General features: G+C 40.8%; 1 protein-coding gene across 4 annotated transcripts; it reads left to right on the forward strand.

The window, feature by feature from the left end:
- The first annotated feature begins 1,062 nt into the window (after positions 1 to 1,062).
- SPPL2A (signal peptide peptidase like 2A) lies at positions 1,063 to 26,441 on the forward strand. Of its 4 annotated transcripts, XM_071568027.1 has the most exons (17): positions 1,063 to 1,302; positions 4,871 to 4,990; positions 6,178 to 6,360; positions 7,135 to 7,224; positions 10,494 to 10,627; positions 12,700 to 12,851; positions 13,589 to 13,685; positions 15,011 to 15,112; positions 16,381 to 16,462; positions 16,750 to 16,824; positions 17,454 to 17,510; positions 17,666 to 17,719; positions 18,146 to 18,245; positions 19,067 to 19,144; positions 19,482 to 19,642; positions 21,770 to 21,803; positions 26,118 to 26,441. In XM_071568027.1, exons 1-17 carry the CDS (start codon positions 1,249 to 1,251, stop codon positions 26,147 to 26,149), a joined length of 1,605 nt encoding a protein of 534 aa, XP_071424128.1. In that variant the 5' UTR covers positions 1,063 to 1,248; the 3' UTR covers positions 26,150 to 26,441. The 4 variants fall into 4 exon arrangements, with proteins under 4 accessions (XP_071424128.1, XP_071424130.1, XP_071424127.1 ...); XM_071568029.1 differs by lacking the exon at positions 17,666 to 17,719 and having other exon boundaries at positions 1,065 to 1,302; XM_071568026.1 differs by lacking the exon at positions 21,770 to 21,803 and having other exon boundaries at positions 1,066 to 1,302.
- Positions 26,442 to 27,642: the final 1,201 nt, after the last annotated feature.

Consider the following 27,642-nt stretch of genomic DNA (forward strand, 5'->3'; position numbering starts at 1 on the left):
GTGATTCTACAAGATGCATAAGCCTGTTCTGTTGCTGATAGAATGATGAATTTTCAGAGGGGAAAAAAAAGCTTGTCTGTTACCATCAAAATATCGCTGTTGATCAAAACACTACTTATGTACAGGTATATAAATATTACTCAGATTTTTACAGCAACAGAACAGCTTCCTGAAAATTTGCCATAATACAGTGGGGAGCGTTCTCTGTAGATGTTTTACATGCCTTTGTCCTTAAATTGACACACAGAGAAAACCATAAGTGCAGGAATCGCCCTCCTCAGCAGTAATAACTAATAACTGCTTACTTCGTGAGCAACTCAAAGCAAGTGGGTTACCCACTTAAGGCTCTGATTTACTGATGCTGGACTGCAGCTCAATCCTCACTCTTTTGCATCTCCCTTTCCCTCTCGCCGCCGCCGGCTGGCTCACGGCCACATCCCCTTCTGCCTACAGCAATCTTTCTTATCCTCGCCCCTTCAGCTTCCCTGCACGCTGGTCCCGAGGCAGACCCGGCCCTTTCGGAAGGGGCAGGGCGGGACTGCTGGAAAACCTCCAGTGAAGAAAAAGATGTTGCTCAACTTCCTTTGCTGATAAATCGCGGAGATGTTTCAGCCCCGTCTCCGTGCTGCAAGTCACTGCAGGCTCTTACATGTGGTGCACCACAGCCCTTTTAATGCTTTCTAAGCCTGGAAGACATCTCTGAACTCCCACCCTTTTGTAAGAGGTCACTTCGCTGTTCCTTGTCCTCGTTGCTCTCACATGAGACATCGTGCAGTCACATGAGACATCCTGCATCACCACACCCCTCGCCCGTGGTTTGTGTGTGCGCCTCACCCCGCTGGGGAGACGCGGGGCAGCCGCGGCTGCCTCCGGTCCCTGTGCCAGGCCCGGGGGGCTGTCCGCGCCCGAACCCGCACCCCCGGGACCCCCGACAGCGCCCGACCCCGCCGCGACTCGCGGCGACAGGAGGAGGAGGCAGCACAGAGACAGAGAGAGATCCGCGGGGCGGGACGTGCCGCTCCCCCACCCGCCCCAGCACCGCCCCACACCGCTCTCGCTCTCCCCAGCACCGCCCCCGCACCGTTCTGCCTCCCCGCAGCGCCGCCCCCGCACCCTTCGCGGCCGGGCCGGGCCGGGCCGGCGCAAGGAACAGGAAGTGGCGCCGCGCCCGGAGCCGGGAAAGGCTTGGCGGGGCTGTCGAGAGCCCGAGCCCAGTGAGGCCCCTCCCCGAGCGGCCGCCGGAGGACGATGCGGGCGGCCGGGCTGCTGGCGGCCCTGCTGGGGGCCCTGCTGATCCCGCCGGTAAGGACGGGACCGCCGGGCTGGCCGGGGATGCGCCCTGCCCGGTGGGGCCGCCCGTCGCTGCCGGCCGAGGGGCTCCCTCTGCCCGCCTCATGCCCGTTCCCGGAGCTCCCGTGCCCCTCGGCTCGGCTCGGCTCCCCGTCGCGGGGGTTTGGCTCTGCAGTGCGGCCGGGGAGTTTGGGCCTCCCGGGGCCGCGTCGGGACAGGCCCCGCCGTTCCCGGCCAGGCCGGGCCGGCTCCGGGCAGGCGCTGGGAGCTGGGATAACAGCCGGGATAACAGATCTCCCGGGTGCCTGCGTGGAGAGACCTGATGTTTCCAGAGGCTTTTACATTGTAGTGCGGGAAAGGGGGGGAGTTCGTGATGTGTGTATGTGTCCTGGCTTTGACTTGTTCATCTGCAGTGCCGTTTCGGTTTCACCGTTCGGACGTCCCCGGAGCTTCTCCCTTTCCACGGGGTCCATTGCCGTGGGAACGCGGCAGACTGCGTTCTGCCAGATGGGGTAGTGCAAGGGGGAACCCAGAAACCTCTGTAGTTTTCTTAGACAGTATGAAGGGCTTATCTGCATTAAATGCTGCTCCACTAAATAGTTTTTGGGGTTTTTTAATTGTTGTTTGCTTTATTTTGGCATAGTTTTTATCTTGTGTTGGTAAGATAGGATGCAGAGTACTTCCTGTGTAGGAAGTGACCACTGGATATGTGACAGGTGCACAGCACAGTCTGTGAGTGCCTTCAGAATGCCCGTGGGTGAATCACTTGTGCCTTCCTCACTGTCCGTAAGTCCCACGTAGCTGTTGCTCGTTGTGTTGGGGTTTTCTGAAGAGCTTTGTTACTTAAAACAATGGTTTCCTGCTGCTAACAAGGGAAGGGGCTTCTGCCTTGCTGTAGGACTCCAGGTCCCCTGTCCTGCCTCCTCCTTTGCCTGACAAGTGCAGTTGTAGCAGTGGTGAGTGTTGGACCCAGGTCATTCTGCCTCAAGAACAATATGTTGCCATTACCAGCGTGGGGAGCTGGTGCTCGGGAAGGCCGTAGGTGTTTGGGGAAGGGCCAGTGCTGCTCGCTGAGCATGGGCCCATTGCAGGAGGAAAGGAAGAAGGAACAGTTTGTGTGTGTCACAAGGCCACTGTCAGAATAACAAAATAATGCTTGTTCTGTTCATGGCTAGTTTTTTCCCTACCTTTTTATGTTTCTGTGGGTTTTATATTGTTACTTACTATGTACAGAATACCTTCTCCCTCTTCTGTACCTTTGAGTTTCTGTATGTCTTTATCTAAATGCTGATTGTGATGGATGTTCTAAATATAGACTTGGTTTGGTCTGTGTGACTAGTGGTTTCTCTGACTCCCTGTATTCTGCATGGTGGGATTACTGGCACACTCCAAAGCTCAGCAGTTAGCCCAGGCTTATATCCCTGCAGTGACAGGGACACATTGGGAAAATTAGAGAGTGAGGGACAGAATGATACTTCTTCTCTATAAAACATAAGGAATTACACAGGAAATGTTGAAAGGTGCTAGGGGAAGGAAATATGGTGAGAGAACAAAAATAGGAAGGAATTTGTTTGGAGGTGAAAGGCCATTGGGAATTAATCTGAACCTGAAGTGAAAGGAGATTGTGATGCTACTTTAGGTAAGAACAGCTGTCATGCCTCCACATTGAAACATTTTTATGCTAGAGCAAGAAGCATGTTAATCTTTTTGGAAGCCATTTTTGTGGCCACACTCTTCTTTCTCTCAAATAACAAGATTGAAAATGTGCTCAATAAAAAATTTTTGTATGTATACTGAGATTAGGATTTGTTCAGTGGCACAGTTGACTGCAAGGCCACGTGCCCAGACTAGTAACCCCTGTCTGTTGTGAAAGAAGGGTACTGAAGCAATTAGAAAATAAAAGACCTTCAGCTGGATGCACCAGGATTTCAGTGAGGATGTTCTAAGTGAGGTGCATCAAAAGTGTTTCTTCTAATTTTTAATTTCCAAGTGCTGTCTTTAGAGGTCAGCAATGAATACATGTGGGTGTATGTCATGCTCTGGTCATGCCTCCCTCCACCTCCTGAGGACGAATTGAGTTCCCTGATTCATCCCCAGAGAGGGGAAGCTTGCCAAACAGAGCAGCATATCAAATAGGAAAGGAATCACTCCTTCTAGGTAGATTTACGCTTCTGTAGCTTTAACACTTGATTTCCTGGAACCCAGAAGACACTTATTATTCTACTTGGTGAAGCAGAAAGAGCTTTTAATGGATGAAAACATCTGGGGTTTGCACCTATTGAAAGTCTTTACTGCTTTTAATTTGCCATTAGTTTGTACTTTTAGGTAAGTGCACTTAAGAGGGAAGCTTGATAATTTTGTGCTGATCATATATCAAGGAACAATTTATTTTAGCTGACAGCTGAATAACTGTTCTATGTTAAACAGTTAATGGCCCTTTGACACAGTTCTCCCAGCAGATGTTCAGGCACTGTGGCCAGTATAATGGATTCCTCTGAAGAAGGTTTTTTGCTATTCAAACCAGGCAGACATAAACCTCTGAAACAATATCATCACATGCTTTTCTTTTCTCTCCAGTTCACACTTACTGCAGAATACAAATCTGTGAGCTTGAGGAGAAATGCCTCCATAGCACCACTAATGGTTAGGGTTGTATATCTCACAGGTATTTGGGCTTTCCCCCATACTCACTTCTGTCTTTATATCTCAGTGTTCTTTTATATAAATCTGGAATTTATGACTGGATTGGGTTTTTTTAATCTGATGACACTTCTGGATATTGAGGTCAGTTTTTGTTTCAAGACAAATAGATGAAATGAGATCATCTGCCATTTTCTTAAGGTGACGCTTCTTTGAGATACAAACTATGTTTATTTGTTTTCACTACTTTGCAGCTGTAATTGGTTCTAATCTTTAGTCTGCCCGTTTATCCACTTGGATACCTAACCTTTATTAATGCCTGGGCAGAAGTACATGTCATAAAATTGTCATAAGTTTTAAAATTCAGATTTATTGGTAAATAACAGAAATCATATTATGTGAGGGACTCTAATCTTAAGAAACACCAGTATTTGCTTAACTACACAACTTCTTCTGAAAGTACACTAGTTGGTCTCTCTGTATTTACTGTTATTTGAGAAAAAAATATTTCAGGAATTGTCATATCATACCTTTATTAGTAGAGGAAATTCTAGAGTCTGCAAGGAGGGAAGGACTTTAATCTCTTTCCATGTACTGTTCCTATTGCTTTCCATGTAGAATTTTACAGTTTTTGGAAGGCATGGGATACAGAGTCTGAAATCATTTGCCTGAGTTCCTTGCTGGTTTTCTGCTTGGTGACTTGAACTGTACATGTCATGAATACATTGTATTTGCAGAGAGGATAAGCAGTGTTATATAGTAACTACAGTCTTACTGGTTTTCCACCCTGCCCTCATGGAGTCACTTGTGTAAAATAATTAATTGAATAAATTCCTTTTCTCCTGACAGCCCTTTTTCTTCCAAACAGCATTTTAGTAGAATGTGTGTGTAAGTGATACTCTGACCGTGGCTTAATTCCGAACGCCGTGGTTTGTCGCAGGTGGCTGCGGACGAGGGGATCCTGCACGCCTCGGGAGCTGGGGTGCCCCCTGTAACAAAGGATTACTGCATCATTTACAATTCTAAGTGGACATCTCTTCCAAAAAGCCTGGACAATGCTGTAAGTAGCTTGTAGTCATACTCTCTCAAAAAACTAAAATGCAGTATGAATTTGGATCAGCTATAACTGGTGTTCAAAATTCTGAGTTAAATAAGTGCTACATTGAATATTTACCATTTTGGGTCATGTTGTCCACTCCTTCCCCCGAAAAAAATCTGTAGTTAATGTTTCTATCCTTTAAAAAGTGAGCTGCTAAAGTTTTCAAAGGGGATTCTCTCTCTGTACTTAAAACCAGTTTTAAATCGTTGTGTATTCATTTACTGTTCTTTTTTCTTATCATTATGTCCAAGTTTTATCCTTGGAAGTTAAAGTTCTGTTTATTTTTTTACAAAATAGATAAACTTTTGAAAGAGATGTTTTTATATGGGTTCATCAGTTTGATGTACTGTTTAATTGTCTTGAAAACGTGTGGTGTGATAGCAGGTTATCTGGAATGTATCATCATGCCTTATTTTCTGAGTGTATTGGTGTTAGGCAGAAATAAATATCCTTTAGGCACTCTTCATATAAACAGGACATACTTTGTGTTGAGGGGTGATCAAGGCACTCTGCCTTCCCTTCTACCATTCATTCGCAGTTTAACTCAATGTAAAACAGAGTAAAAATCGTGTCTGCCCCAGTCATCTGGGCCACTTTAGTTGGTCAAGATATCCTAATGGCTAAAGACAATTAACAATAATTTAAAGATAATTGTCAATATGAAATTAAACTTTGAAATAAGGATATAATGTTTTTAATTAATCTTTTGCAATAAGTACTACATTATCAGACTTAACAGCTGGTTTTGAATAAGTGTTATTCTTTGGAACTCTGATTGTGTTGTATCCATCAGTGCTCTTGTGGCTTTTGAAGCCTGGAAATACCACAGAGTATACATTGGATTCCCCAGAACTGCAAGCAGGGATTTTCCAGTGTAACCAGTTCCATATGTTTAAGTTACAGGAACAACTCTTGTGAAAATGCATCTAGAAACAGCCCAGTTATGTCAGCTCTATGCTGCTCTGAATGTCCCTCAGTACTGCAGGCTGCAGAAACTGCTGCTGTCATTTTATATTCATGATTTAATGGTTCATTTCTGCTACACCTCTTTCTAGCAAACCTGAAGTTAAGAAGCACAGTAATGCACTCATCTAGGTTAGTTTGTAGTATCAAATTTCCTACTTTTAGCATGTGTCTTTTCGCTGCAGACTTTCAGGACTCTGGAAAACCTGACTTCTACAGTCCTCTGCAGTTCATCTGAAGCTCCTTCTGGCGTAATGAAGGACAAAGCAGTGGCAGTGATGAGAGGAAACTGCACTTTTTTGGAGAAAGCAAGAATTGCACAAAGTTTGGGTGCTAAAATGCTGTTGATTGCCAGTAAATCTAGGCTGGTAAGTTCCAACACAGTTTTCTTCTGCAGTGAAATAGTCTTATCTGTTTGGTCCCATGCAGTGTTGTGCAGGGTGAGCTGAGAGAAGCCAAAAGCAGAGGACCTGGCTATGGGTGGGATTCCAGCAGGAGTCATTAACCCTTCCCACAGAGTGCTGTAGTGGGACTGATGTTCTGAGTCAGTTACCTCTCAGTGCTGGGTTGTATCAGCTGCCAGTATCTACAGCTGAATTGTATTGTTAATCTCTTCCTTGTGTCTTTAGTCATGTTTCTGAGTGCAAATACTTGTCCTTATCATTCCCTAATTTTAATGTGTTCTGAACTCCATGTAGTCTTAGGTAATATGTATGAGAAAAACAAGCTAGAAAAATATAATACAAAATTGAAAATAAAAAAGGTCTATTGAGATATTGTCACAGATACTTCTATTGCTTTTTTTGTTCTTTATTACAGCTGCAACATGTTTGTACAAATATGTGCAATTTATGAATTTGCGTGATTGTCATGAAAAATTAATCTTGTTTTAGAAATGTAGAGAATAAAACCAGTTTTGATTATCCAATGTGATACCATAAAAGCACAAGAGCTGTATGAATCCAGACTTGTTGGTACTATGACCTGCTTTAGTTTAAGTACGTCTGTCTTCATTAACCTTTTGCAAAGAGCAATGAATGAGCCTTTTGTTTTTTAGCTTCTTCCAAATACACTGAAATTTGAAGGATAACCTGGTTTGCAAATAGGCTCAACATACTCACCACTTACACTTTGTCTCTTAGTCTTCTATTTCAGATAACAAGACTGATTTTGAAGATGTGACTCTTCCAGTTGCTCTTATAAGATATAATGACATAGTAGATATGCAGCAGGTAAGTAAAAGGACTTCAGTATGTTATGGTTTGTATAAATGTAGGTATTTGAAGAAATAAATAAAATAATTTCAGGTTAGATACAGATGTCTGTCTGATTTGAATGGGCATAGACACTGCTTTCAGCTTCTCAGAAGAGGGTAGACAGCAAGTCATGGAAGTGCTAGTCTTCCTAACTCAAGTGAATGAGAGAGAATGATTGATTAGAATGCTAAGAATGGGAAACACCTAACTGGAGACAGGGAAATCTTAGAAGTCTTCCTGCTAAACAGGATAAGCTGTCTTCCAGTAGACTTGTATACAGTTGCAGATGCCTGACAGATGTGAAATGCTACAGCCTGAGAGGGCTGTTCCTTTAAAAGCTACAACAGTTGATCTTGTAGCTGTGGCACGGTAGCTTTTCAGGCAGGAAGCACTTATCAGGTTGGATATTGAAGAGGGTGAAAGGGTTTTTTGTCTTTGCCAGATGATGAGCTCTCTCTTTATATAGCATGACAGCATCTGTTACAGAGTGGTTAGGCAGTATAGTTTGGGTTTCTGCTGATGAGTTCATGGTGAGATGCCAAATGCTTGTCATTAAAATACAGCAGTTGTGGTACCTCCTACGCTTTGTAAGCAGGGCAGTTTGTTTTGGGAGTATTTGGAGTTTCTTTTCCTTGATGTTTGATATTAGGATATAGAATGAAGGGTTTTAAAGAAAACAGTATTTTTAATTCAGTGTGTCTTTTTCTGTTGTTGTTATATTGTTTCTAGGTTTTTTATTTAGTGTTAAGTAGTTTTGCTAAGCAGGAGTTGCACTGCACATGTTTTGCTGTGAGCAGCACAGACTAGCCCTAACCTGTGTAGTTTTAGCTTCTTGGGCTGAATTTACAAGCTCACTTCACCTTTTCTGCTCTTAATCTTCAGAGCTGCCATGGGAGGTTGTCTTGGGTAAGTATGCAAACTGAAACTGCCTAGGTTTATAGAACTTTGGTTGTTTGCTGTCTGTTCAATTAAAGATTGGTACTTGCTGACCACTGACATTACTGAAGGTTTGTGATGACTGTTCTCAGTCTGCCACAGCTTTGATGAATACTGTGGTTTGGTTTGGGTTGTCCTTTGTCTTCAGATTTGTTCCTTCAAGTCAGACAAGTGTTTTTTGCTTAGTTTAGTGATTTTGGGATGCCCTAGTAACATGAAAGGGAACTAGGGCAAGGTTAGGTCCCAAATTGGTTCTGAGTCTTCTCTGCACCGTTTTATTGCCCAGTTGTTCTCAGGGTGGTGTCATGTAGAGTCACTTCTGTACAGCCATTGTAATTCACCAAAGCAACTTTGCTGGTATATATATTGGTGTGCCAGATGATGTCTCCTACTGCTGTTGAATCAAAGAAGTTGTTTTTGCCTGAGAATGAGACCACCTTCATAAAAGTGGTGAGGAACACAGCCTAGACTACAAGTGATCCTTTCCTAGTTCTGCTCTAGTTTTTTGCCAGAGGCTTCTGTCATATCACTGGAAGCTGTTGTTTTGAATATGTGCTGCTTAGAATCTGTCAGCTGTTGCACTGTTCCTACTACAGTTGTATTTCTGGTCTAATGCTTTGTAGGGCTCCCAGCTTTCTCCTTTTACTTAGAAGAGAAAGGCAGCTGAGGGTAACTAGTTTGTATAAGCATTCTTTTGACATTTTCTTTCAGCACTTCCTCTCTGTTGGCCATCACCATTTGAGACAGCCTTGATAGCAATAGCAGAATGTCACAAATCCAGTCAGTGGGCAGCTCTCTTGCAGTGTTACTCTGTGATGCAAGCTGTTGGATTCTAGTGCTCCCTGTAGAGGAAATTGAAACTTTTCAGATTTTTAGTGAAGAGAAGAACAGTAGGAGCAAAAGGAAACAATTGCTCTAGATTCTACTGTGATTTGTACTTTGGAAGATTACGAAACTTTAAGGGAAAATTGAATTAAGATATGTTGGAATTGGATACTAAAAATGTATAAGCCTTTAAGTTTCTTGAGGGTTTGGGTACTTTTTTGAGTCTGATTTGGAGTTTGGTGTTGGTTTTTTTTTGCATAGAGGATGCTGTAATTTGAATGGGTTTCTTTTCCCTTTAATGTTATGTTCCACTTCACACACTGTAATGTTTCACTGGAATTTAATTTTACTCCTTGTTTTCTGAACTTCCATAACTTCAGGCAAAAAAGTGATTCTGACTTCTTTAGCCTGCAGAAAGGTTATTATCTGTAATTGGACAACTCAGATGCTGAAATGAATCAGCTTTCTTCCCATGTGACCACTGTATTCCACTGCACTACTGGCTTCCCATTCAGTCTCTTTCCTGCCAGTTTGATGTTCCTGTAGCTAAACCTGCCTGGCATGTTCTCTCCTGCTTTTATCTTAGTTGCAGACTGTAAACAAATCTGGTTTTTTTGCAGCATCTCTGAAGTCTGTTCTCACTGCATGATTTCTTTAGATGTCTTAACTTCCTTTGACTGCAACAGCAAGCATGTCTTCCCTACCACCTTCCATTTCCTGTCGAATTATCATCCTTTCTTTGCTTCTTAAGTTTCACCTTTCAGTCAAATGGAATGTCTTGATTTTACTTTCAAGATTTTTGTACAATTCAGTACCATTTACATCTCAGTGTGCTCTTCCATTTTCTTCAATGTCCTCCGAGTGTTTCATTTACTTAGATCTTAAATTTTTTAAGTAAGGTGAAATTGCTTGCTTTTCTTTTGAATCCATCTCAAATCACATTTGTGTAAAGCAGTCAGTAAATAACTTTCTGCCACCTTCACTTTTCACCGTGTTCTGTCTGAAGCGTCTTGTCTCTACCTGTATCCGAACTGTGAGGTTTGGGGTTTCAAGAGGTAGAGGTAGATCTCTGCTGATATTTTAGGGGACCTGTGACTTTGTATTTCAAGTTGATTAACTTAGATATGCCTTGCTGCAAAGCAGATGTCTTTGATAGTACTTGGTGTATTTGAGGAAGGCATTTGGACTAGAGGCACAACTTCTGAGATGTGTGGAAAGAATGCAAAGAATACCATTTTGTCTCATGGTATCCCTGTGTTTCCACAGCTGTAGTAATAGGGTTGTTTCCAAACCTGACCATCCTGAAAGGTAGCATGGAAAGCATTGCTTTGTGGCAAATATATGGAATGGCTTGTGCAGTCAGCTGAAAACTTCCTCTCAGCATTGTGTAGATCAAGAGCAGGAAATCATGATGTGCATCTTGTTGGAAAATAAGCCATACAATTTATTCTCCTTGTGGACCAACTTGTGTGTTATTTTTTCAGACGCTTGGAAATGAAGTTAATGTGACTCTGTATTCACCACCTTTGCCCCAGTTTGATTACAGTATGGTTGTCATCTTCCTGATTGCTGTGTCTACAGTGGCGCTGGGAGGCTACTGGAGCGGAGTAGCAGAGCTGTAAGTGTGTGAAATGGAGCTGCTTAAATTACCTGGTCTGCAAAGTGTGCGAAAACTGTCACTATGATCAGGGAGAAATTATTTTTTATTGGTAGTTATAAAAGTAGAAGATCCAAGTGCAGTTAGCTGCTTTGCCCTGAAATTTTTGAGCTCTGCAACCTCTGAAAAATCACCATAGGTCTTTGAGGAGCCTTGAGTAGTACACTGTAATAGTCTCTGAGGGATAATGCAGATCTTGGAAGGAGGAATGAGTTAACATTTTGACAAATTACCAAACACACTGTAACTGGCATCATAATTCTCCAATATCCACAATAGAATTAGGTATTTTAATTACACCTTTAAAGTCCAGTGATTCAAGGTACATGTATAGTTGCATGTAGTGTTTGCATTGGCAGGGATCTGTACGGCTGCTCCATCCCAGCTGGCTGTGCAGCACTCCTGTCAGGAGGAACACTGGGAAACACAGTTTGCTTGAGTCTGGCTGGCTCCAGGTAAAGTCCAGCCTGGCTTATCTGCTTCAGCTTTGTGTGTTATCTGGTGGAGCAACAAAGCTGGAGCAGCAGCAGGTCCAGGACCAGGCAAGGGCAAGGGGACAGCAGCAGTCCTTGTGCAGGGAAGAGGAGGGAGAGGCAGTGTAGAACATGGCAAAAGCAGAAAACAAGGAGTAGCAGGGGTTTGTGCACTGTGCTTGAAGGGTGTGCAGCTTTAAGTGATGCACAGAACTGATTTTAGTCTGGGGTTAACTGGCTATAGCTTCTCTTTGAGAACATGGTATTATTCTGTAGTATTTCTTGGCTGCCTGTGTGTGTTGGATGGGCCAGTGTGTGTTGCCACCTTCCATGTCTCAGTGGGGTTCTGGTGCTTTGCTCCCCAGAACAACAGGGAGAGGGTTGTATGTGATAACAGCAGCTTCCTCTTTCCCACTAGTTAAGCAAATGAGTGATTTTAAAGAGATTAAAGAAGCAGAAGGAGGGGAGGTGTGTATGTTTCTTTTTTTAAAGATTCGACCTGATTATGTTTCTTCTTCACCCTGCAGTGCTACAGGGTGTGGCTGCACTGACTGCTAAAATAACCAAATGTGCTGCTGTCTGCCATATTGAAAAATACCTGGATGTAATTTATTAAACTTGTGAAAGTGCTCTTTCATAAATCTAGGCTGAGCTTTGTTTTAAAAGCTGCTTATTCAAAGCATGTCTTCTGAGAAGGTGATTCATCTAACAAAATGCCTTGCTCCTGTGGGTTTTTCTCTTTTGAAGGTGTAGCTATTTGTGCTGAATTCAGCATTTTGTAGTAGGTCCTGGGATCTGTCAGGAACATGTTATCTGATGGGCAAGTTGCACTAGTGTCTGTACTAAAGAGTAGAAGGGCTATCCGCTCAAAGAACAAACACAGCAATTTAAGTCTCCTTATTTTGCATGGTGCAGTATAAATATGGAGTGTGTATAAACAGAAATTTTAGTCCCAGTGAAAGTCCCCAATTACACCCCCTCTCTTTCACTTATGCTGTAATTACAAGGTGTAAAGGTAAAGGAACTAGTACTTAGCCAGCTTCATTCTGCTACCATGATTGGGTTTTGCAGAAACTGAATATCTAATTGAAGTTTTAAATTGGTGTACAACACACGTTATTTTGACGTATTTTAGACATATTTATCAGATTGTCTACATTTAGCCAAAGAAATTCTGTAGTCAGAGGTGGTGCCCTGATAGAGCTGAGTGTGTGCATCCTGAAAAGAAATTCAAGAGTATTGGACTACTTTTCTTCACACTGATCAGAGTTTTGACTTGGGTGCTCCTTAAAGTTGGCAAGCACCACACAGTTGGAAAGGAGTGCAGTTTAGAATCTTTTCCTTGTGATCTATGCAGGTTGGAAGTGGGTTTCTTCATTAAAAATGGGGAGAACTCAAGAAGCTCGTACCATTTTATTCTGGTTTTAAGTCTAATAATAGTATGAAGGATTAAACTGAAATTCTGTCAGTCTAAATGCTCTATAATCAACAATTATAGTAGTAAAGGGTTTTCATAATCTGCTATCTGAGGTAAATGTGTTTGTCCTTTTCTTAAAACAGAGAGAATCTGAAAACAATAGCAAGTCCGGGGGAGAGAGAAACCAGGAGAAAGAAGGAAGAAAATGTTACCTTCACCCCTGTAACAGTTATCTTGTTTGTTGCCATCTGTTGTGTCATGCTGGTCCTGCTTTATTTCTTCTACAAGTGGTTAGGTAAGAAACAGAATAATCTCATTTGACTTAGTTTTCTACACAATCTTATTTTAGGTGTCTAGGTCTGAAAATCTAGATTTCCAAACTAGAAGGAATATATTTTTTTAATTGTTCTCTCCTTGTGTGAGTTGAGGGTTGAAAAGATGCACTTGCTACTTAAAAGAGAGAAGTTTTCTTCAACTGTCTTGCAATGACAGTGCTTATTCTGAATGAAGTAATGTGGAGGAGAGGTGTATAGCAACAAGTTAAAAAAGTATATGATTTAAGTTAATGTTCTTGGGAGCATGGCAGTGTTCAGAGTTTGCTGGATGAGAAGTTTTTTTAATAGTTAGGGTTTGGTGTTTGGTTCTAGTTTTTTGTCAGTGAAGATCTGACTAGAATGCAATTCTGATACCTCTAAGTCAAGTTTTTGCTTGGTGAGTACTTTGTCATGGCAGAGACACTCAGAATACAGCACTTCCTGTCATTGGCTGACTGTTGTCTCCAATGACTGTACCAAGCACTGCTGTAACTGTTTACAGTTTTTCTCATGGAATCATAGAACCCTCAAGGCTGGAAGAGACATTCAAGATCATCCAGTCCAGCCATCTACCCATCCACTGTAACCCCTAAACTGTATTACCCAGCACAAAATCCAGATGCCTTTTGAATATGAAATACTAAATGTATATTGTTGTTTTTGATTTCTGCTTGCTATTTTTTGGTTACTGATTCCCATCTTCATTCTTTTTATTTAGTATATGTTATAATATCAGTCTTCTGCTTGGCATCTGCAATGAGTCTGTACAACTGTCTCGCAGCATTAGTAGGAGAAATCCCATTTGGGCAATGCAGGTATTGTACACCTTTAAGTCATTATAAATGTAAGGCTTCCTTTGGGGATTTTCTGGTTACTACTCAAGGTAGTGTGAAAATACAGTTTTGACAAACTGTTACCTGTATGGTTTGTGGGATAGTTACAAAAGAAAATTGCAAACTTCTTTAACAGATATTAAAGGTATCTGTAGCATAATCAACAGTTGATAGTTGTGGGAGATTTTCTGCATTACCTTTATTTGAAAGCATTGATGTAGTCAAATTTGAAAGGCTCTGCTTGGCTCTCTGAGTTTGGTTTTATGAAATTTTGATTGTCTGTTGTGTGTGCTCATTTTGTTCATCAAGGAGCTCTGTAAGGGGGGAATCCTGTACATTTGATCCCATTTTGAGCAAGTACTACACTGTAGGCAATGGAGGGTTTTTTTCCCCTCATTTTGGTCTATACTGTACCCATCATATGCCAAGTATTAACTTTATTGCAAAGACAACACATTGATCTTGTCATCCATGTTCGAGGGTAGGGGTTACAGTCGTGGCTTAGGTGGGGTGTTACCACTGTACAGGCAGCCTCCTCTTACTAGTCTCTGTTAAATATCCTGCAGGTGTTAGTGAGTATGGGAGTGTCCCTCTTTCCTCCCCGGTATTTTCACTTCAATAATCCTGAATATTTAATGTGAAAAATGGTTCTTTTTCCCCAGAAGGACAATGCTTATGAACCTGGAAGCATGCAGTTGTGTTCCTCTCTTACTTAGTGAGGGTATTCAAGCCAGGTGATCCAGTAGCCCATCAAAGGTGGAGAGATCAGGTAGAAAAGACAGCAGGTTCTCTCTAAGCTGCAGGACAGGCATTACTTCTGTCAGTTAATATCAGTTCAAGAACTATCCCAGGAAATTGAGTAGGTGGGGGAAACAGATACTGGCTCACAATTTTGCAATACATAGTTACTACATTTTTGATCTTATATTATGTATCCTAAAATTGATTTTCCTCACTACCACCCTTTTGTGCAATCGTGACATGGTTGTCCCTCACTGGCATAGTTCAGTTAACATAATTGTTAACTGACACAAATGAGTTAAACAAACTCATCTGCTTACTGCCTTCTCTGGGTGAGTTTGCTACAACGAGGAGAGGCCACCAAAGCCCAATTTGGTTTGTTTTAGTGTAGTCCAGAAAAGGGTTGGTACTTCAGTTGCAAGAACAATGTCACCTGGACAGAACAGCTGGGCAAAGGAGAAGCTTTTAGGATGAGAACTCCTGGTCAGCTTAGGGACCTGTGATAGCACAGGCATGTGTTTTGGCTGTTGCAGACTTTCTCTTTTAATTTAATTATTTTCTTTTAGGATTACATGTGGTAACAAAACCATTGAAGTGAGGCTTATTTTTCTGGCTGTGTTCTGCACAGCAGCAGCTGTTGTCTGGGCAGTGTTTCGAAATGAAGACAGGTAAGTGGTGCATTCTGCCTTCAGAGTAATAGAATAATTGGCATTAATGAACTTCCCGTCGTACCACTAATCCTGGTGTGTAGCATCCTTCTAAACTCCAGTGCCAGTTTCAAAAAAGTCATGAAAGTATGAAGCTTAACAAGCATGGGAGTAATAGAGAACAAAGCTATGCAAATGAACTGTGTGGTAATTTGAAGTTACAAAAACTGTGCAGATGAGGAGGAACTAGCTTGATTGCTAAGGATTGCCACAGGAGGAAGAGATGCAGAGTAGCATGGGGACCTTGGGTCCTGAGCTACAGGACCACAAGTACACAAATATTATAGTGCATCCCAGGTAGCATCTTAAGCCAGATGTTCAGCAGGGCTCTCAATCAAGTGAGCAGTCACACAGGTGAACACCAAGGCCCTCGTATAGCCCATGTTCAACTCATTTCCTCTGTAGAACATTGATGAAGAACAGTGTTGGGCTTTAACCCCAGCTGGCAACCAAGCCCCACACAGCTGTTGGCTTGCACCACCCCCAGTGGGATGAGGGAGAAAACCAGAAGGGTAAAAGTGAGAAAACCCATGCGTTGAGATAAAGATAGTTTAATAGGTAATAGATAAGTCAGAAGCTGCACATGCAAGCAAAGCAGAACAAGGGATTCATTCACCACCTCCCATGGGCAGGCAGGTGTTCAGCCATCCCCAGGAAAGCAGGGCTCCATCACACATGATGGTTACTTGGGAAGACAAACTCCATCACAGTGAACATCACCCCCTTCCTCCTTCTTGCCCCAGCGTTATATGCGGAGCATGACACCACATGGTCTGGGATACCCTGTGGGTCAGTTGGGGTCAAGCTGTCCCCGCTGTGTCCCCTCCCAACAACTTCTGCACCCACAGCCTCCTCACTGATGGGGTGAGGAGCAGAAAAGGCCTTGGCTCTGTGTAAGCCCTCCTCAGCACATACAGTATCCCTGTGTTATCAACATTATCTTCAGCACAAATCCAAAACATAACCCATACCCATACTGTGAAGAAAATTAACTATCCCAACCATTACCAGAACAAAAAAAGAGTTACCTATTTATGGTCAGAGGTTGGTGTAAATTGACCATCCTGAAACTATTACTTTTGTGGGCTTGGTAGCAATAATTCTTTAAAACTAATTCTTTGCTTTCAAAGAAAATCTTCTTGCTATTTCTAGCAAAATCTAAAGTCATTATTGCACTTGGATTCCTGCAGTACTTAGAACAACCTGTAAAAGTGTATTTTTATTTTTAGGTGGGCTTGGATTTTGCAAGATATTTTGGGAGTTGCCTTCTGCCTAAACTTCATTAAAACATTGAAAATGCCCAACTTCAAGGTACTGTAAGTTGCTTACCTTAACATAGTGTTCTACTGCCATGAATTTGCAAGTTTACTGTCAGGAACTGGGATTTCAATACTCAAGAAATATATATTAAAAATTACAGTATTTACAATTTTTAATAATTATTAAAAGAAACTAACCCTATTCTAAATGTTATGCCAGATTAAAAAGCATGGTGGGGTGTGGTGTTGGGTTGGGTTGGTTTTCACATGGTGGTACCAGAATCTAGCTATGTAATCCTTGAAAACCCACAGTAATATTTTCTTCTCATTTTTTGCCAGTCCTGTGTAATACTTCTAGGCCTTCTCCTTCTATATGATGTGTTTTTTGTCTTCATAACACCTTTTATCACAAAGGTAGGTCTGTGAATTTATCTTAACAAAAATGTCTGGTCACTGGGGCAGTGTTTTTGTCCAACACATCAGTGTTCTCATAATTATCCAGAAGGAAAAGATAACTTTCTTTTCTTTCTTCCCCATTTAAGACAACAATGGCCTAAATTTTTATGGCAATCACATGACCAAAAGTAAACTGTCCCCAGCTGAGGGACAGTGATGATGAGAAATTACTGCCCTCCATTTTTTTCCCCTTCTTTTGGTTTGAACACCCCTATATCGGAACATGCTCTAGTCCTTTCTGCCGTGCTCACTTGCAGTGTAGTGTGAACTGTGTGCAAACATTACCTGCTTTTATTTTGAAGCAGAAAAGCTCATGGCAGAAAAAGCTGACATGTTTTTATCTGAACTTCCAGCTACATCTAGTGGACTTGTTGTTTGGGGTGTTTTTTACAGTTACTTTAGGCTGGACTACATGTTTTTAATGCAAAACAATACTGTATAACACTGTACAATACTCATGCATTTGCTTTGGTGTTCAGGATTTTTCCAATCCTGCATTGTGAGCAGAGGTACAAACAGTTTTTGTAAATGTAGTATGATTTGGTGCATCAAACAACTAATTTTTGAAAAAATAACTGTAATTTCAGAATGGGGCAAGTATAATGGTTGAAGTTGCAGCTGGTCCCTTTGGAAACAGTGAAAAGGTATGAAAGTCGTTTTAATACGTGCAGCATAAGAATACTGACTCTGCATACCTAATTCATAGTGTGCTTTTCGGCATAACTTTCTCACAAAATGTGGCAGCTTCTGCTATTTTCTTATAAGTATTAAATACCTGTTGACTTGGGTTTGATCCTAGAGTGATGGAAACTTGGTGGAAGTCCCTACTGAACGCTCAGCTCCCCATGAGAAAGTAAGGATTGTATTTCAGATACTGGATTTTTAAATTATTCCCTCTAAAAAGACTATTCTTTTGGGGAAAACCTGACTGTCCAAATTTCTCTTCAGGGCCTGGATATCATTGATCAGTATTTCATAGTTAGGTTAATAATCCAGATTTGTTACTCCCATTATATGGTTAAATATTGTTTTAACTTTTTTTTTTTTGGTGCGAATATTATTTGTAAATCTGAAATTCCAGCTTACCTGTTGCCTTAAGCTTTATCTTCTTTCTGTGTTGGTTTCTGGTTTTTACTTTAGGTTCTACCTATTTTGAAGTTCTACATTAACAATAAATTAATTATATTTAAACTGTTTATTAATTGACGCAACCAAAAAATCCAGAACATCGGGATACTTTAGATGAGATTTATATGGCTTCTGAAATAATGTTTTACAGTTACCTGTGGTTATTAGAGTGCCTAGGCTTGAACACTCTGCATCGACACTGTGTGACTTGCCATTTGCATTGTTGGGTTTTGGAGATATTATTGTCCCAGGTGAGCAAATGTTTTGGTAATTGTAACTTACGGTTAAATATTTGGGGTTTGATTCTCAGCTGATTTACAGTAGGGCTTCTTCACAGAGTAATTACTAAGTCAAATGCAATAGTTTGCCTTGATCTGTCAGTGCAGAATACAACAAAAGCCACAATGGAAGAAGAAAGCTTAGTGTGTTACAGAACACTTAACTAGCGAAAGGTTTTTTCTTTTCTGTTGCACTGGATTGTGTAAATACAAGTCCCAAAGATAAATCCAGTTGTCAGTATTAACTGCCTTTCATCAAAATCTCACAGAATGCAAGTATTCTGTGATTTGTGTCTGAGGCTACGTAATTAGAGGTGAGGTAACAGAAAATGTATTGCCAAGTTTTTCCATATTTGTCAGAAGAGCTGAGTTTTGCCATAGTTGGAGTATTGAGCAAACTACTTAAGTCAAGCATGTGCAGGCAAAATTTCAGCATGTTAAGAGTGGGCATTAGAATCCTGTTGAAGAAAAGTATTAAAAATAAGTTACTCTTCTGTGTTAGAAACCTTAAAAGAACTTACTTAAGAGCTTACTTAAAAGAACAAACCCTTTTAATACCAAGCTCACTTGGCTCGTATTTCCATTATGGTTTTGATTTTCTGGGCTTACTGTAGGATTTCTTAAACTGATTCTTGGCTTTCCAGAAATAAATGGGAAGAAGATACATACCATAATGGGAAGTCTTACTAGAAATTTTTTTATGCTGCTTTCATTTGGAAGATTGGGGAGAAAAAATTCATGGGCAGACATTCCATTAATCCTTTTCCTTTTATTCTTTTTTTTTTTCCTTCAAGGGCTTCTGGTTGCCTATTGTCGAAGATTTGATGTTCAAACAAGTTCATCTTCTATATATTACATTTCCTGCACAATCGGTAAATGATGTGATATTTCAGTATTGTTGATCTTCATGGTAACTTTTTTAAAATGTCAGAACTAGATAGTTTTCTTCAGGTAAAGGTTCAATGTTGTCAAGAATCTCTTTATATCTTTTTAGTGTGCCTGCCCATGTTTAAGGTGACTATTCTTTATGGTAGTCAGTTGCTTTGAGAAATTTTGCAAATACAGAGCAATCAATTGTCTGTCTTTTCTTCAGTTACATTAACAAGAAAGATACTGCTTTAAAAAAATTAATTCTGGCTTACTAAATGAGCGACTTAATCTAAAAATTCTCGTGTTCTTGATTGTGTCTGTATAAATATCTGTTTATAGCTTATGCCGTTGGTATGGTGCTGACTTTCGTTGTTTTGGCATTAATGAAGATGGGACAACCTGCCCTTCTCTATCTTGTACCATGTACACTCATTACCAGCTCACTTGTTGCCTGGAGGCGCAAAGAGATGAAGAAATTTTGGAAAGGAAGCAGTTACCAGGTAGGCTGAATGTCTTGGGTATTTTGTTCTTAATTCCTTTGAGTGTATCTTCTCTGAGCACTTGGTAATGTATCACCTGCAATTGTGTTTTTGCTAGTCTTCCTGTGATCTTCTGGAACCAATAAGGAAAAGCAGTCTTTATTCTTAGGAAATCTTAGTCTTGGAGTTGACATGGCACAAAAAAAGCTTAAGGGAGTTGAAATAGCTGGTTGAGTACTCAGGGAGGAGAAGTAGTTTGTTCTACTTTCTTCAAAATCTGTTCTCATATTTGAACATCCCTCATCTATCATCTTGATGTGGTATAATATGAGTCACTGAACTAAGCATGCAGGCTCCAATCTGCACTAGTCCTGTATTAGAGACAGTTTCAAAAGGGCTGGTGATCAACTGGAATTTTAGAGACTTTCCCTGCATCACTGGTGTCCTGCATTGTCGGGACTGTACGGAGCACTCAGCAACAAAATAGCTGGGGGGGGTTATGTAAATGCGTCCTATCCCAGCACACACTGTGGGCACCCTGCCTTGGGCATTCTGCACCCCCCTTTAGTTGTGTCTGACACTGCCCAGGGACTGCAGTCCTTAGAGCCCCACCTGCTGTGTGCTGACACTGCACATGCCCCCGCTGGGATTGCTGTGGGAGCCCAGTGTGCCTCCAGCCCCTGGGAGCTGCCATTGCACGTAAGGCAGACCAGGCTCACATCACTCTACGTTTTGCTTGAGACCTAAAGCCCAGTGTAGTTTGAATTCAGACACTGTCACTGCTGAACTTGGAGAGGGGGTTGTCTGCTGTAGGGGCAGGTGGGTGTCAGGTTGATAGGAAAGAGCAGCTCCTGCTTTTTCAACTTCTGGCTTCAAGGTTTAAGCAGGTCAGTGGAAGTCAAGGGTAATTCTTGTAAATGTAAAACTGCAGGCAGGCAGCTCCTATAGTATCACAGCTAAACACTATAACCAAACCTTTTGTTCATCTAATATTCTACACCTGCTTCAGATGGAGTTTGGCTGTGTGAAATTACTCTGAAGATTTTCAGCTTTAACTATATACCCAGTCTTCTTGTCTACAAAAACAGCTTTTCTCCTTTCACAGCTCCAGTGAATAGAAATGTTTCTCTGTGGGTCAGAATGAGTTTGGCTCACTGTGCATTTATATATGAATTGGTGACTCTTTGCCATTTGAAAATAAACAGCATCATATACATGAAGCTCAGTAGTTCTGGGTTTGTTGGGGTCAGAAAGCTTTGCAGTTTGTTTTCCTCACTTGAGTTCTGAGTAAGATTGGCCTAAGTAAATTTGGCAGCTCTCCTTAGCGACAAAAATTTCTTGTACTTCATGTACAAGCAAAACTCATACTTGAAAGAATTATGTTGCCATAGTAGTTATTTCGTGTCCTTTCAACTGGTTTCTTGAAGGATTAAAACTCCTGTGAACTTCAGCTTCTTTTGAGGTCAGATGACTTCATTTCTAGCATGATTTAAAATATTGATTTCAGCCCCCACTCCACAAGTTAGACTTGTCTGTTATTGAGCACCTCTGTGTCACTTCACTAACTCCTATTTTTCTATAACTTTATGAAGAATATTTTTATATTAATTTTTCTTCCCAGAGAGTGTTATTCAAGTTGCACTCTTGAAAAGCTGTAATGTTGATCTCTCTCATCTGTTGTTCTCTTCACCTAAGGCTGTATTTCAAACTGTCCTTTCTGCATTTACAAACAAACATGCAAAAAATCCAGTCAAATGGATGAAACCCCAAACCACCCCAACCCACACAGGCCTAGGGTTGAAATCTCCAGTTTTCAATGCTCAGTCGGAGGAGGAAAGATACAGAAAGATGTCAGAAGACTATTTTTTGCTACATCGGTGGTGATTTGGACTGAAGCAGAGCCACCCCATTGGCAAAGGTGGCCAGACTTGTGTGGAGGTTTGCTTTGTCCTCATGAGAACAGAGAAACCCTGCACAGTTGTTAGAGCAAAGTGTCCTAAGGATGGGGGTAGAAGAGCATCTACAGTGTATCCAGTGACTAAACTTCATAATAATAGTTCGTTAGTTAGCTTTTCTGAGTTTTGGTCTTTTCTAATTTTTGTTGGTTTTGTTGTATATGATTTTAATAATTGATTGAATTTTATTTAGGTATCGGACTCCTCCAGGACGCCTTTGCTACAAGGTGTGATTATGGCCTTCTTTTAATGCAACTTTATTAAATCATCTTATGGTTTCTTTTTTCTTTTTTTTTCCCCTCTGCTTCCTCTTTTCAGTCTTTTTTTGCATCTACTTTTTAATTTCTCTGAATAGCTCAATAGAAGAGGGTAGAACTGAAGACTAGATAATGAATTTGTCTTCATGCTTAGGTGTTTTGGTTTTTTTATTTTTTTAAAGGAATACAGGAAAATGTGATATTAAATACCAACAGAGCTGTGATTCCTAAGCCTGAAGGCAGGCTTCATATGCTTCTCTACTCTCTCAATTTCCAGATCCCTGGGAGTGTCTTCACATATTTACAGCTGGTGTTAGTTTCTCTTCTCTTACCCACCTTGAAGTCCTTCACTTGATTTTTCTGTGTCCGTGCGTTGTCATGAAAACCTGCTTAGTACTGAACAGCACTTTTGTTGTCTCTCGTTATATGCTGAGCATTGTAAGTTTGACTTTAGTAACTGTGTCTGCGGTCCCTCTGTGGTGTTGCTGCTCCCCAGTGTCCTTCACCCTGTCCTGTCTGCACTGCTGGCAGTGGGAGCCGGGGCTCAGAGAGGCCTTTGTGGTCTTTGCTGCTGCGCAGTGTCCGAACTGCAGCGAGGTTTGACCTTTCTTGGCTGTAGCTCATGACTGTCAACACTCATGGTATTTATTTGCATTGTCCACACAGCTTGGAGAGAGCAGTGTAAGCTTTCAAATTTTGACTTCTTGTGGAATTTAAGCATTTAAATATAATCTTGAATTATAGTTGCTGGTCTGGAGTTACACGTCTCTTTATAAAGTGTAGGGTGTCTGCCCTGTACACTGAAGACAATTTGAGATGGAGAACTCTGCCTGGCTGTGTCTTAAATTCGCAACTAAGAAGTACTTTTCTCACTAACTTCTTTCTTCTAATAAAGAGTACTTAAACAATTTAAGTCTCATTAAAAAGCCTTAATAATAAAGAAATTTGATATGAACCGAAGATGATATTAGGAAGTGGGAGGGGTTGAGTGGAAATTAAAAACAGATGGTGAGACTGTATTTTTATAACTTAAAACTCTCCTGTTCTACTGTGTGCACTCAAGTTCTTGGATGAGTTTGTTAAAATAAGTTTTTCAGTTTCTGCTTTATATATATGACAAATACTTGACTGCCCAAGATAGCTCTGAGGTCCCATAATTCATAGCTGAGGTAATTTCTGTTTCTGCATAATGACGCAGTCTTAAATTCTGGTTATGCTGTATGTGGCTTTTTTATGGAGTAGTCTTGAGCTGTAATGAGTTGCTGCACAGGAAAACATTTTAACTATTCACTGTAGCACAGGGATTTCTTATGACAGTAATGTACCTACTTTCCTGCTTCCTAAATAGACAGTATTGCTGTTTAGCACTTCTTATGTCTGTTTGAAGTAATAAATCAGCAGATTTGGCATTGGCATGTTACACAGCGTGCACCTGCTGTTTAGTACCAGCATTTTTATAATCACATTTTGAAATACTCACAAATTCATCATAACTGTTAAATTGTTTAGAATTCTGTGATTGCAACATCATCAAAGTGAATCTTGCAGGCAAGTGTGTGCATGGGTACTGTGAACTCTTACAGGGAGGAGTTTCTATTGCCATTTCTAGTTTGGTTTTGTGGGAGAGGTTTGTTTGGGGTGAGTTTGGTGGGTTTAGTTTTTAATAGTTCACCATGTTAGGAGAACAGTTAAACACACATGTGTTTTAGTTACAAAGTTGTCTTAACACCTTCCCATTAAAACCTGTCAGGATTTAATGGGAACAAAATCCATGTGGGAGCAAAGCTTCGGAGTCTCTTCCACTTTAAAAATGTTCAACTCTTCACAATGCACAGTCAGGTTGCTTTGGCTCTTTTGAGGGTTAAAACAACAACTTTGTCCAGGATTGAAGCGAGGGGCCTTCATCTTGCAGGTGGTTGGCACAAAGATTCCTTCAACTTCTGGAGAGGCTTTGAGGACGGAGTTGCCCTGAGAGAATCTACAACGGAGATATGTGTGAGGGGAAAGCTGCTTAATGCAATCTCATACTTCAGAGAGGCACCTGTCTCTGACTTCAAGTGTGCGCTCTCCTTCAACGTGGAGGAGAGATTAGAAATGTGCTGGGGTGGCTTTTTTAGCCTTTTAACATTTACATTAAAAAAAAAACACAACAATCCCCCCCACAAAACACTTAAACATCCTTGTTGCTTTACTAGGCATTGTTAAATTTTTTGGGGGGGTTTAAAGTTAACTTAAAAATCTGATTACTAGGCTGAGAATTTAAAATTTAAATACAGGTGCTATCACTGGCATTTATACAAAAAAGTACATTTTTTGCTACTTACAGTGTTGTGGAATTAAGAGAAGAATCTTTGACTATGGGATACACCAAATTGTTGCAGTGTTAATTCTAGAAGCATCTTGTCAGTGCTTACCAAAATGACCTGCTCTTTGCCAGCTGTTAGATGGTCCTCCCTAGGACAAAGGAATATATATGGCATGACTTGGTGTTAATATGGTACTTTGGAGGGAGGTTGTTCTTGTTTTATCCTGGAAACAAATACTTAATCCTCATTCAAAGGAATGGTTTGAGTTCTGTAATTGTAGGGAGTGTGTTGCTTTCAGTGACTTTTGATGTGGATTTTTGGTCAGTGCAGGAAGAAAATTCTGGGTATACTGCAATGTGTGCAAGATTGTCATTAGCACAGGACCTGGATGTTCACTGCTGGGTGCTGCCGCTGTCACTCACTTCTTAGCTCTATTGGCAAGACTGGTGTCTGCCTTCATTCTTACTGTTTTAATTCTGACAAATGAAGAGAGGGATGTGAAGGACCTTTTCTGGTCTCAGTCAGATGGATATTGTGGTCTCTGGGCTCTCCTGAGCACTACCCAAACCCCACTGACTTGTTCTTTGGACCTGTCAGCTGCACATCATGTTGGTGTGGCTGGACTGAAACCTGCTCTTTATGAGGTATGTTGTGTACTCGCAATGAAATGATTCTGTTAGCATAAAAGAAGGAAAGGCACAGAGATGGGTCACAGCTAGAGAAGAAGAGAGAAGTTAATGGGACTAATCTCTTTGCCCTGTACATAGAGTTACACCACATAAATGTGTACTACACAACTGTGCCAGAACCTGGCTTTGTGTTGCCAAGGGTTCTTCAGTGGGTGCTAGTAAACAAGAAAACTGTTGTGTAGGAATCTGCCCAGCTTGGATCAGAATCCACACAGTGAGCAGCTGTTTCATAGAAACAGAGGGAGGTTTTTTACTCCTGGGCAGGATATGGCACTATGGAAGAACATCCATGTGGTTTTCTACCTTTGGATGTTGAAAGCATTATCCCTTGTCCTAGTAATCCTGCCACACTGGGCACTGAGCTGCTTGATGCTTTCTGTGTTTCAGCATTAGTTGTACAACTTCTGTGTCTTCTGTCTGTGGCTCTCAGCTACCAAACTGTACAGTTCGTGGCCTCTGGTTAATTATGTTTAATTCTGAAGCCCTGAAACTGATGGTCTCAGTTTGTCGTGCTAACAAACGTGTACTTCACATCTGTAATTCGTTCAATGCCTTGACCCAAGGGGAGAAACAGGGGCTTCATTGCCCTCCAGCAACGCAGCAGTGGGCAGGGAAACAGGGGACTTGTTAGTCAGGACAAGTACAAATTTGTCTTGTGTTATTCAGGTGATTCAATCAGTTATATTAATTGAAATCTATAATCAGTCTATAATATTCTGGTTTAGATTCTCTTCTGTTGCAGAACTTCATAGTTCCATTTTCTTTGTCCTTTTTAAAATAAAAAGAAAATTTACAAAGAAATGTTACCAATAGTTAGTTTTCACTAATAGTAATAGGTAGCCTTTACAGCTATGAAAAGAGAAAGCCAGTCTTTTCTGTTCCAGCTCTTGCTTGCTACCTGTAAATGTCAGGTCAGATCCTAGAGTCTACTTAACAGTTCTGAAAACTGTGTCTTTGAAAAATTTGCTTAACCCTAATTTTTGTTCTTTGTATTTAATAATTGAGATACTTCTGACACATAAGTTTAATTTCTTGTAGAGGACTTGCGTCCTCGGTTGGAGAATGCTTTTGTACTGAAAAGCATTAGCTAGTAGAGCTTTGATTACTTAGCTTGAATACTTTCCTGGTCTAAGAGGACTTCCTGTCTGTATGCTGCTAAAATGCCCTATAACAAATGTTTAATTCTATTTCTCTTAGCTAACAAATATTTTGGATCAATGTGGGGAAAGCAGTATTTCTTTATGAAGAGCCATCACTTTTTCCTTCTTTTTTTTTTTTTTTACATGTAGATGATGGAACACCTGGATTACACAGGAAATGAGGAAAGCACAGCAGCAGCCACTGAACAGCCTGGAGGACAATAACATGTGGGATCCTGATTTAAAATGCGTTTAAATTTTCAACAACTGAATTACATTAAATTGGGTGAAATTTTACAAGAGAGTGTTTCCCACTCTGTGTAAAGGGTTTTTTACTCCTGCACCTATATTTTTATGGAAAATATTGTTAATGACATAAAAGTAATCAAAATAGACTTGCATTTTTACAGCCAAACTATAGCTAGTAAAACCGTGCCTTATTTCGATTTAAATAAAAGGATATTTTCTATGCAATTTTTCAACTGTGTTTCTATACAGTATATTTTTATACAAGTTGCTTGCCCATATTGGTTTGATGTGTGAACTGTTTTTCATAATCTTGATTGACTAGTTAAGTTTAAAAGACGACACGATACCTTTCATAGAATTTCTTACCAGATTCTGAGTGGAACATTGGATAGTAATGCAACTGTAGTAACTGAAGAAGCAAACTATAGTTGCATTACTACAAGTAAGTTAATAAACAGTGTGTGTGTGTCTGTGTACATTGTAAGCCATAAAATAAGAACCAGGGCAAAATTAGTGTGGGGTTGTGAGCTCTTCCTCTCTGCCCCCTCCATTGTATCACTGGCTTATGCCTTAATTGTGAAAATTGTTAAACTTTGATGCAAGTCTTTGAATTATGTACATCACCAAACATTTAAAAAAATTAAAGGGTGGGGGAAAAGGTACTTACACAGTGGTCTTGAAAACTTCTGTGCAGCTGGAATAGTTGACAAACAAGATGGTGCGAAAGGCAAGAGGTTTTTTGCTCAATAAATGCTATTTTGGGGCGTGGGGTGAAATGTTAACTCTGGCCTGGCTCTTCTACTGGTTAAGACTTGACTCTGGAGGTCTGTATTCATGGTCTTCATTTGGCTGTGGATCAGTTCAAAGGGATGGGGAAAGGAGGGTTTTTTGTTTTTACCTTTTGCATCTGCACCAGACTTTTTTTTTAAACTGTTTTTGAAAATACTTTGCAATTGATAGACAAAACAGGTTTGAATAGTGCTAGTAGTGCCTGTGCTAGTTAAGGCCAATGCATGTGTTTAACTTCTTTAATCTTAATTTGTTCTAGCTCTTAAAGACTTGGAAAAGGATAAGTAGTTTAAATCATTACTTGCATTTAGAAGAGTTTGAGTTTGTTTGACACTTGTTATTTTTTCAGGAAACTGCAAATTGAAGGAGATTAGGCATAGAAAATTTGTGTAGCTGTAATGCTAACACCTCACACCAAAGAAAACTGGAGAAGGCAACAGCGGGAGACCATTGAGTTCACTTAGTGCTAATGTCAGGTAGTTGTTAAAGCATTTTTCCTATTCTTTAAATGAATGTCATTCCTATAGCCAGTACAAGTTCAAGAACCCTGGGAAAACAACCCAGTAAGCACATGCTGGGCAGCGGCAAGGGAGACTTTCCTGCAGTGCCTCATGCAAGCACCTCCCTGTTCATCTGA

Source organism: Pithys albifrons, chromosome 13 (assembly GCF_047495875.1).
Source record: "Pithys albifrons albifrons isolate INPA30051 chromosome 13, PitAlb_v1, whole genome shotgun sequence".
Classification (NCBI taxonomy): Eukaryota; Metazoa; Chordata; class Aves; order Passeriformes; family Thamnophilidae; genus Pithys; species Pithys albifrons.